This window comes from Crocodylus porosus, unplaced genomic scaffold (assembly GCF_001723895.1).
Source record: "Crocodylus porosus isolate Cpor-Errol unplaced genomic scaffold, CroPor_comp1, whole genome shotgun sequence".
Taxonomy (NCBI): Eukaryota; Metazoa; Chordata; order Crocodylia; family Crocodylidae; genus Crocodylus; species Crocodylus porosus.
The window spans coordinates 18,391,212-18,402,666 of NW_017728943.1; the positions used below are offsets into that span (position 1 = coordinate 18,391,212).

Here is an 11,455-nt window from a genome sequence, read left to right on the forward strand (position 1 = left end):
TCCCTCAGCCCAGGGGCCTCCATCTTCCTCCCCATGCCCCTTCCCACCCCCCTCCCTCCTTCCCCCACAACAGACTTACCATTCCGGTGTCACTCTCCATGCTGTCCAGTTGCATATCAGAATCAGATCGGTATTGGCTGATATGGCTTGTTAAAAAATGGCCATTCGTGTCAGCCTAAAAATTCTCTATCTCACCCCTGCTGAGTTTTATTAAGAAAAACATTATTACATTGAGCTAACATACACACTGTTTCTTTGTATCTTCACTATTCCACATTCCCTTGCATTTCAATAAATGCTAGAAAGTGGTGTTTGGGATTTGTTTAGTGACATGGAACATAGATATTTTGTGGAACTGCCCTGAGACAAATATATGGTCTGCCTATTGAACTGAAGGAAATGACTGAATTAATAGCTGAAATTAAATGATGTGGGAGGTGGGGAGAAGACGACAACTTAAAATGGCTCTTTGTAAAGCTGGGCAAACTTGAATGTAAACTCTTTAGACTTACTAAGCTACTTTCCAGAGAATTATCTCTGACAAAGTTTGCTGAGGATGATACATACTGTTCTCAGGAGATCAAGTTTTATCCTGCAACACTGGTCTGATGACTATGAGACAACAGCAGTGATAATGAGGCCAGTTGCAGGGGTATGCTCTGACAACAGGGAGGACAAATAAAATGACAATTGTTCATGTGTCCATAATACTGCAAGAGCTGTTTTCTTGGTACTATCCAATAAGACAAGACAGCTATGAATAACCTTTTCCCCTGTGTCAGTCTCATTTGTGTGACCTATTAATATTTAATATAATATTTAGCAATTGAGCATATCTACACCTCAGAGCTTCTCTTGCTATAGCGATGCTGCTGGTATGTCAGGTGAGCCCACTAATATAATATATGTTATGTAATTATACCACTTTGTGCTCCACAATGGAATGGTAGCAAACATCTGAGGTCTTGCAGATCAGCTTATCAGTGCAGGAAAAATCATGGATATGGAGTATGCATATGTATTAAAAATTACTATATTTACAGCAGTCCTAGACCTGAGGAATTAATAAGCATTCTGACAATCTCTTCCTTCAGAAATCTCAGCCCAGCACCAGTACCCATAAGTAAATTGTGCTTTAGTTAGAGACCCAGGTAAGGAAGGAATTGTTCTGTTACTCAAGCTACTGGCAGACATTAAGACAACAGCCCAACTGGGGTTTGAAGAAGTTTGTTTCCCATCTCCCAACTTGCATGAACTGCCAGGCCAGGCATGTATAAGGGATGGAGCATAAAATTCCTCAAAACCCAATTACTTGACTGCCAGCTGCCAGCATTTGGGGAGCCCCCCACTAAAGGTCCAGGGTGCTGTGAGTCCAGCACTGGAGAACATCTTCCTAATGTCAGGCTACCTACACCTTTAAAAAGCAGGCTGCAGCTGGGAGCTGGGCTTCTGTGGAAACAGCAGCTTCCCACTCACCAGCTGTTGCTTTTGCATTTGGGGAAAGGAGGGGGATTCATTAGAATGCGTCAGAGCTGGCATCTCACACATGTACAGGCACCCTAGGTTCCAGCACCTGGGAAGCTTTAAAGAGCACAGATGCCTCCGTGAGCTCCTTAAAGTTCCCTGGGGACTGGGACTTATAGTGCAAGACACAGGCAACTGGAGAGCTGAAAGCTTCTGGCTGTCCAGCTTCCCGTGTCTATGTGAAATGGTGCCTGCAGCTGGAGAGCAGAGAGCTCCTAGCTCCCCAGCAAGTGCTCCTACAGGTGTCCTGAGAACTTTAAAAAGTGGGCTTTCTCATGTAGCCTCAGCCTAATGGGGCATAGTGATCCTGAGATCAGGGAGATGCTCATTGATGCTGGGCTTAGGATGTTGTGTCCTCATATGTTCAGGAGGCTGCAGCATGCTAGATCCAATGCTCTGCTGAGCATCAGGATCTGTCATGGGTCAGCCTGGACATGCCATACATTCAATTTTGGGTGTGATACAAACAAGCCACAAGGTTGTGGTTACACACTATATGTGGAATATCTTTCTAGCTTGTTTGCAATATTATCAGCCATAATTTGGCTTTAACCTGTTACTATTTATGGTGCAATAAAATCCTATTGTGGTGTTAAAATGCAACATGTGCCAGGGCCCTCATATACCTCCTTCCATTGAGATTCTTGAATTAAAAAACAAAACAAACAGCACCCCCCACACTATCATAGAGTGCCTATACATGTGCTCTGACATGTTCTAACTAGAAGTGCTGGGGCACTTTAACTGAAGCTAATCAAATGGGGCATTTATACACATACTTTTCTGTCCTGTGACATGCTGGAAATCTGCTGCTTCAGAGCAGACATGGTTGATCAAGTCTGCTTCATCTGAGAGCTGAGGTGAAATGTGCTGCACTGCATGCAGTTGCATAAGCAGCGAAATGCGTGTTAGCATGCAGAAAATGGCAGCCGTGCATTTTTGAACTAAAGCACCTACAATGTATTTATATCTAAAGTGCACCACTGCCATCTTCTCAGTGCTGATGTGCATCTCGCTGCTTATACAACTGCAAGCACCACAGTGCCAGACATTTTTCAATGCACCCGGTGGTGTGGCACTTGTATGTGTAAAAATGCCCATGAGCTTTAGTTAAACTATCCCACAGTCATTTTTAAATGTGTGAGGGCTTAATACATGTGACACTGTGGTGTTTTAATTAGAGTGGCTCTCTGGAAACAGCTGTAGTTAAAAAGCCGTCCTTCCCCTCCTCATGTATGTGTATAGGCAGCCATACAGACTACGTCTTTCCAAGTCTCAATATTTGCTCACACACAAACAAGAAGGACTTGGTGATAGTAAAAGTGACACCTGCTATAACATTATTATTACAGTATAACCTAGATGTGAAGGTCCCATTGCACTGGGCACTGCACAGACAAAAAAAAAAATAAGAGAGAGATGGCCCTGCTCACCAAGAACTTACAATCTAAGTGGAGACAATAAATAGATACAAAAGACAGCGAGGATGATGGGAGAAAAGGAACTGACCTGTAACCACACACTTCTCTTTGCATTCTTCTAATGTTAGAAAGTTGTTTTCATTGCCTTTGCATCCACCATATTCAAATGTTTCACACTTGCGGTTTTGAATGTTGAAGTAATACCTCACAAGTATTGCTTTGCATGGGCCTTCATCTAGCTTCATTGCACAAATTGAATGTCCAAGTTTCAGTGGTGATGATACAGCAACTATGAGTGGGAAAAAAGGAAGCAAGATACTAAATGTTATGAAATTAGTTTGGTTAATATAGTAGCATAATTTTTGTCATTTTAGAGATTTAAACAGTATATGGCACTGACCCCTGAAGTAGCTGATTTTTGCTCTGCCCCATTTTTTGAAAATTTACAGCACGGTATTTAGCTTTTGAAATTGTGTATAATTTTAATATATGCCTGTAAAAATAAAATAAAATAATTTATTGGAGTGCAAATTCCAGAAGTTATACTCATTTCATCAGGGAGCTAGTACCAAGACCTGTAATCCCCATAATAAATTAAATACTCACCAGCAACTCTTGGAATAAAAAATAAACAAAATACTATTCACAGAAAGTAGTTAATAATTTAAAACAACAGCATGTCTAAAATGTATAGATAAAAGATAAACCCAACTCTAACAATTAAGCTACATCACATCTATTTGAAATGCTATTAGTTCTACTTTCTGTAGAGTTATGGAGTTAGTAGCTTAAAATAATACATTTTTAACAAATTGAAAGAAAAGCAAGATCATGACAATGCTTAGTTCTCTCTAAGTGTATAATTTGATCACTCATTATTTAAATGAATTTGTGGGCCTCCGTTCACTTCAAGAAACTAGAGTGAACACTTTTTTGGTAAATCTTGGATTTAACATAAACTGGGAGTGTCTACACGAGACATCTTACTACACAGTAGACGAATCTACTGGGCAATAAAGTGTCACTTTCTACATGTACGCAATATTTACTGTGCAATAGATTAGTCTATTGCATGATTGCCTACTACCTGTAAATACAGGTAGTAGGTTAGCTGCACAGTGAATGCATCTACATGAGATGCTTTACTGTGCAGTTTATTGCACAGTAAGCATGTGTGTGTATACATGTGCATGCTTACTGTGCAGAAAATTACACTACCCATGAGTAAATTTGTTACCTGCAAATGCAAGTATCGAATTTACTTATGGGTAGTTACTGCACAGTAACACACTTTTAGATGCCAACCGGAAGCAAATATTCTCCTAGTCAGTCCTGCTACTAGACTCTGCAGGTGCTGCAGCTCCACACAGAGGAGAAGCTGTAGTTGGCAGCTGGGATGCGCCCTCAGGGTCACTGCCTTCTGGGACCCCAAAGATGCACCAGCTTTGCAGGAAGAGGACCCAGGACTGGACCTCCTGCAGACACATGGGCATGGCAAACAGAGGACATCACCCACCAGGACAGGTGATGGGTAGAGGACATCACCCATAAGGACATATGGGGCTGGGTGGACTGGGAGTTTAGGGCATAGCTCCTGGCTCTGGAGGTGCAGCACATAGAGATCCTGCAGCAGCAGGCTCTGCTCATGGCTAGGGTAGTGGAGGCCATGGAGGTGGACCACCAGGTGCTAGATACCATTCTGGCCCTGGTGGTCACTTTTATGCTGCCTGCTACCCTGCCCCTAACCTTAGCCCCGCCTGGCCCCAGAAGCTACCCAGCACCCAAAGGTACACACACTCGACCCAGGCCTCTGGGCCAGGTATTCATTGAAGTGGGCTAGGCAGAGGTCCAGCTGACTGCTGTAGGGTTGCGTGAGATGTGGGAGGAGTGGGTAGACAGGATCCCCAATGAGAAGGGATAGGACCACTATGGCTCCCAGCTGGAGGTCCGGCACCCCCAGCACAAACCAGTCACTCTGCACCAGGGCTGGCAGAGAAGAATTCCTGAAGAAGTGGGCATCATGGGCACAGCTCACCCAGCTGGCACTCACATTAGTGAAGGCACTGTGGTGGTTGATGATGGCCTGCAGCGCAATGGAGTGGAAGCATCACCAGTTGTTGTAGGGATGGTCACCATGGGGTGAACAGGTGATGGAAATGTGGCTCTTGTTCAGGGCTCTGATGCACTAGGGGAATCCCAGGGTATGGAACCCCACCACCACTGCCAGGGGGTCGTGCATATGGAGCGCAGTGTCGCCCAGCACATCCTGGAGTGTGGTGCACACCTCTAGGGTGGTCTTCCCAGTGGTGGCCTTACCTATGCCAAAGAGATGACTGATCTAGTGGAGGCTGGTGGGCATAGCCAGCTCAAGCAGGGAGATGGCCAGCTGGGTGTCTTTGGGGAGGGTCTGCTGCATGGTGGTGTCCTGCTGTTTCAGGTGTGGGTGGAGCTGCTCCAGGAGGTCCAGAAAGGTGGTCTGGATCATTCAGAACACCTCCAGCCACTGCTTATCATCCCAGGTGGCCTGGATGATGTGCAGTTCCAGTCCTGTCTGGCCAGATAGGCCTAGAGGTGGCAAGGCTGGAGGCCCAGGAAGGCATGGATGGCCCCAATCACAGTGTCCAGGAGTTTATTGTTGGCATCCCTGCCAGGGTCTGGTCAGCAATCATAGAATCATAGAATCATGAGTCGGAAGGGACCTAGACAGATCATCGAGTCCAACCCCTCCCGCCACGGGCAGGAAGGAGCACTGGCGGTGGCAGGGGCCATAATACCCCACCCAGGTGCCTATCCAGTCTCCTCTTGAAGATTTCCAGGGAAGTTGAGAGCACCACCTCTCTGGGAAGCCTATTCCAGGCTCTGGCCACCCTTACAGTGAAGTAGTTCTTCCTAATATCTAACCTAAACCTATCCTCCCTCAGCTTGTGGCCATTGTTTCTAGTGACTCCAAGGGGGGCCCTGGTGAACAGACTTTCCCCGAGTCCCTGCTGCTGGCCCCTGATAAGGTTGTAGGCAGCCACAAGATCTCCCCTCAGTCTCCTCTTGTGGACACTGAAGAGATTCAGGTCCCTCAGCCTCTCCTCATAGGGCTGGCCACAGAGGCTCTCAACCATACGAGTGACCCTCCTCTGGACCCTCTCCAGGTTCTCCATGTCCCTCTTGAAGTGCGGCACCCAGAACTGGACACAGTACTCCAGCTGCGGCCTGAGCAGCGCTGCATAGAGGAGGAGCAAGACCTCTCTGGACCTGTTAGTGATGCCCCTGTTGATGCAGGACAGGGTGTGGTTGGCTCTGCCTATTGCTTCATCACATTGGCGACTCATATTCATCCTGGAGTCAATCCTGACTCCAAGATCCCTCTCTGCCTCTTTGCTGCTGAGATGGTCAGCCCCTAACCTATAACCATAACGCTGGTTCCCTCTCCCCAGGTGCAGCACCCTGCACTTGTCTTTGTTGAACTACATCCTGTTCAGATCTGCCCACTTCTCTAACTTATCCAGGTCTGCCTGGATGCAGTCCCTACCTGCTGGTGTATTCACTTTACCCCACAGCTTGGTGTCATCAGGAAACTTGAACAGTATGCTCTCCACACCCTCGTCCAGGTCGCTAATGAAGATGTTGAACAGCACCAGCCCTATGACCAAGCCCTGGGGGACTCCGTTGCCCACACCCTCCCAGATTGACATCGACCCGTCCACCACCACCCTCTGGGTGCACCCCTGGAGCCAGTTTGCCACCCATGTGACTGTGCATTCCTCAATGCCACAGTCCCTCAGCTTGCCTACCAGAATTGGGTGGAACACTATGTCAAAGGCCTTCTGGAAGTCCAAGAAGATGACATTGACTTCCTCCTTCATATCTAAGCTCTTTGTTACCTGGTCATAGAAACAGACCAGGTTAGTCAGGCAGGATTGGCCTGGCACAAACCCATGTTAGTTACCCCTCAACATCACTTCCCCTGCAGGACTCTCACAAATATGGCCCTTGATAATTTTTTCAAAGACCTTCCCCAGGATAGAAGTGAGGCTGACTGATCTGTAGTTGCCAGGCTCTTCCTTCCTCCCCTGCTTCAAAATAGGGACCACATTGGCCCTTTTCCAGTCCTCAGGGACTTGACCTGAGCACCAGGAGTCCTTGAACAGCCGTGGAAATGGCTTCGCAATGACACCAGCCAATTCCCTCAGCACCCGCAGATGAAGGTCATTGGGGCCCGCTGACTTGGACAGGGTCCAGGCAGCAGGTGCATGGCAGCAGGGGGCTTGGGATGGCAGAGTGGGGCCAGGCAGGCAGTTACTACTTGTGGGAGAGCCAGCAGGACCCAGCTAGCTGTGGGCCAGATGGTTGGTGTGGTGGGCCACATGCTGCCCCTGCACTGCTTATGGCCAGAAACACAGCTGGCCTGGGAGTAGGGCTGACTTTTAAAGATGGCCTTCAGCCACAGGCAGATGTAGACAGAGCCTCCACCTCCCCCTGCTAATGGCACAGGATCACTGCAGGGCCCCAGGAACTGGGAGCAGTTTGCTGCTATCAGAAGCAAATCTGCTCTTGCTTCCCTGCACATGTAGATGCCTTCCCAGGAGTGTTTCCTTGCAAGTAAACTGCTGCTGCATCAAATGCATGTATAGACACACCCAGTAACTACTGCACAGTAGCATATGTGTAAACTGCTGACTGGAAGCAAATTGCTCCTGGTCAGCCCAGGCAGCAGGAGCTGGGGAAACTTCCTTCTCCCAGTCCTGTGTCCAACTGGCAGATCAGAGCACAGGGCGAGAAAAATCTCTCCTCCTCCAGCTGTTGCTTCCAAGCCCCATGCCCTAATCCACAGATTGGGGCATAGGAGTAGGAAACAATAGCTAGGGGAAGGGATATTTTCCCAGCCGCACGCCCCAGTCTGGAGATTGGGGCATGGGGCTGGGAGGCAGCTGCCATGGAGGTAGCACAGCTTTCTCCACCCACTGGAGACCAGGCCCTGGCCCCAGTGTCTTCTGCCAGATCAGGGCTGGCTCATGAGGGACAGCAGGGCTGGAGTAGCTCTTCACTGAACTGCTTTTCTTGGGAGCAAATTTGCTGCTGATGAGAGCATGTGTAGATGCTCTGCCAGGGAAAGCTTACTGGACAGTATTTTACAACTCAGTAAGCTTACTAGCTAATGGCATTAGCATTTCTAGATGTATCCACTGTGTTCACTAGATAAAAGCTTATTCCTGCTGTTTAGGATAAAGGTAAAAGTTTTAAAAAAATCTGTCACTGTGCACCACATGATTTAGCATTTAAAAAGAAAGTAGGAAATTTGGGTTGGATTATAGTTTATTAATAAGTAAGAATTTTACTGTGTTGAGACTTGAACCATATACTTTCTTAGTCACTGATGACATGATAATGGAGCGCAACTTTGAAAACACTGCAAGAATTCTGGTTTCTGCACAAGACACACAGGTACAAGGGGTGAAATATATGCCTCCATCCAAGACTAAGTGAGCTCTTCTATTCACCTCTCCTTTAAAATTAAACTAGCATAGAGCAGTAACAGTGGGCCTAAAGGACAGTGACTATCTCTGCAGATGTGCAAGGAAAGAAGAAAGCTCCTGAAGTCCTTTTCCATTCGGATAAAACTGGACACAGTTGTTTTGTTTTACTTTCTATGTGTTACTGGGTGCATATACACATGTAATTAATGCAAAGTAATGAACTCTAGAGGAGCCTGACCCAGAGGAAACTACTCCCCGGCACAGCATCTACATGTGTACCCAAGATGGCAGCAACTTGAGCTGTGGCAGAACAGGCCTGAGCTGCCAGGGGGCACGGGGATAAGTCCTGGGCCCCAGATGGCAGTATTGGGTGGTGGAGAGGCTGGCTGGGACACGAGAATGCTCAAAGTGTGGAGCTGCATGGCTAGGCAGCAGGCAGGAGTTTGCCCCCTGACTGGCTAGGTTGACTGGGTACAATTTACACCTAAGTTGAGTATTTACCTGTCTCTGACAGTACTATCTTACCGTGGTATTACTTAGTTTACCATGACCTAATACCACTTCACATATAGATGGTGATACTTTATTCTGCAGCTAATTATTCTACTGTACAATAAAGCAGATGTGTAGACATGGCCACTGATGTTAAATAATTAAGATGGCCCCTTATACCAGACAAGTATATAGACCATAATAGCGGAAACACACTGACATTGTTAGAGAGCATAGCACTGAAACAGACCATTGGGTCCTCTAGGTGGCAGCATCACTCTTTTTGATCAAGCACACTAGTACGTACACTCAGTCTATTCAGTACAGTTTAAAGGCTTATTTTCTTCGACATTTCCTATTTTCTCCAACTTTATTACAAAGCAGAGCAAAAATTTTAGAAAATTAGGTTAAAAGTAAACTGCAGCTTTTCATTGCAAGTCATGCTACACTTTTTAATAGCTTGTGAAAACACTGACATTTAACTATAGTAAAAATATCTTGCTAGCAGGACTATACAGCTGACACTCTATATGGACGTTAAGTAGCTGGTGTTCTAATTAGTCCCCTTGCAAATGAAGATTTTCACTGTTTTCATTTCCCTGTACCCTTTATTTAGAAAAAAAATCCTAGAGGGTTTGCATTCGCCATTATACTTATGGCACTGTAAACTGCAGTCTTCTACTTATCTTCAGAATAGCACAAAACATATAACATTATTCTAAGATTTTCCTAAGCAAAATTAGTTAGGAGGATCTAACTTATTCTTCCTCCCCTAATTAAAACACTGATGTCTCTCAAGACTGTTCCCAAGGGTGCCAATCAATTCCAGTTGCAATGGCCCAAGAAGAAGGAAAAAAATGGAACAAGAATCTACCTCAAGTCTACATTTGACACTAATCTAAATTTGACACTAATTGGAATTTGAGTTTTTATTCTTGATTAAGGGACCAAAAAAGTAAATAGGTATAGACTCTGCAAGTCAGGGTTTGAACATAACAATAAGAAATATGGTTTGCTGTTGGATAATCTGAAAGTGTTCTAAGGGAATTAATCTTTAATTTTTAATTTTATAATTTTTTATTTAAAATTTTAGACTATATAAAACCAAGAGCCAAGAGAAGTCAACATAACTATACACTTCTGCTAATATATACATCTGGCCCTAATTATGGCATTTCTGTACAAGGACTAGTTTCTATATTAATCTTGTAACTATTGTGGCCTTTAAAATTAATCCTCAATTGCCCTTCTACTAGGAAACTTTTTTTTTGTTCTGGTCTACAAAGCTTCTTTTGAAGCTTTGCAACCTCCCATCAAAAGACATTCCAGTTTTCCTCCAGCTGTGGATATTTACCAACTTTATTTGGTCTAGTGCAGGCCACTTAAATACTATTTGAATAGCATGTTGCAATCTGTGATTATGTGCGTCTCTTGAGAATGTAAAAAAAACCAAGCCTTCTGAATAACTTGGAACAATAACTCAACTCAGTCACTGGATATGAAATCTCTAGTATTTCCCATCTATAGGTCCAGATACAGGGCTATGCCAACACATTGCATTGTACGCTGTGCCACATCTATGCCATATAATTATAATATTGTCTCCAAACTATAGTATAGAATGAGTAAATGTAATTGTAGAATGCCATAAGGAGGATGAGCAAAGGACTACTGGTATTTCATTGCTTAACGGGAAGCTATCCCAAAGGACAATCTGTCTCAGCTACTAGCCAGTTTCCCAGTAAAGCCACAAAACTGAATCATTGTTTTGCTTAACCTCTGTGTGCAAACTGAGTGACCCACTAGACCCACCGTCATAATGCTGCTAAGACTGAAAATGTACTGAAAACATTTCCTACGCTGCCTGAAGCTGCAGGTGAATTTTCTTAAGATTACATATGTCTTCTAGCAGAAAATTTGGATCCCCTGAAGTCACAAAAAGCCAAGTCCTATCTTTTTTACAAAGACTAAGTAAATAAGCCTAATGAAAGGGTTTTCCAGGGGATCCACAGGGACCAAAAATTTCACTGAGCCCTGCTGTACTGAAGGAGCTGCCCCATGATGCTATAAACTCAGCAGACCTCATTTCCTTCAGCTGATTTGGAATTACTTATATTTCTCATCTTTCTATCCAGTAGTAATGAAGAGTAAGTAGAAATGAAGAGTCTTAAACTTTAGGAAAGTTTGTCCAGTGCATCTGAATAGGTATGGATCCACCTTTGTCTATTTTATACTTGCAGAACAGAACTTGTGAAAAGCACTGCTAAGCTGATTACAGGATTTACAAGCTGTCCCTTGGGCAGGGGCTACAGAGTCTTTTCTTTCGCTCTCTCAATCTTCCCTCATCTACATGGACTGAGCACAGTGTCCCCACATGGTACTGGCTATGGGGGACGACCTAATTGGCGACCTAGTGATTGATGGGATGTTGGGTGACAGCGATCACGAGCTCATCACCTTCACCATCCGCCGTAAAGCTGGCAAGTCAGTCAGCAACACAGAAGTCCTTGACTTCAGAAAAGCCGACTTTGACAAGCTCAAGAGGCTAGT

General features: G+C 45.1%; 1 protein-coding gene across 2 annotated transcripts in view; it reads right to left on the minus strand.

Annotated features, from left to right (window-relative positions):
- The window catches only part of LOC109319341 (tissue factor pathway inhibitor-like), a 75,014-nt gene that overhangs the window by 12,750 nt on the left and 50,809 nt on the right, over positions 1 to 11,455 (minus strand). For both annotated transcript variants that reach the window (XM_019548828.1, XM_019548827.1), the window contains one exon: positions 3,034 to 3,234. In XM_019548828.1, coding sequence (XP_019404373.1) covers positions 3,034 to 3,234 — 201 coding nt within the window. The remainder of the gene's footprint in view (positions 1 to 3,033; positions 3,235 to 11,455) is intronic.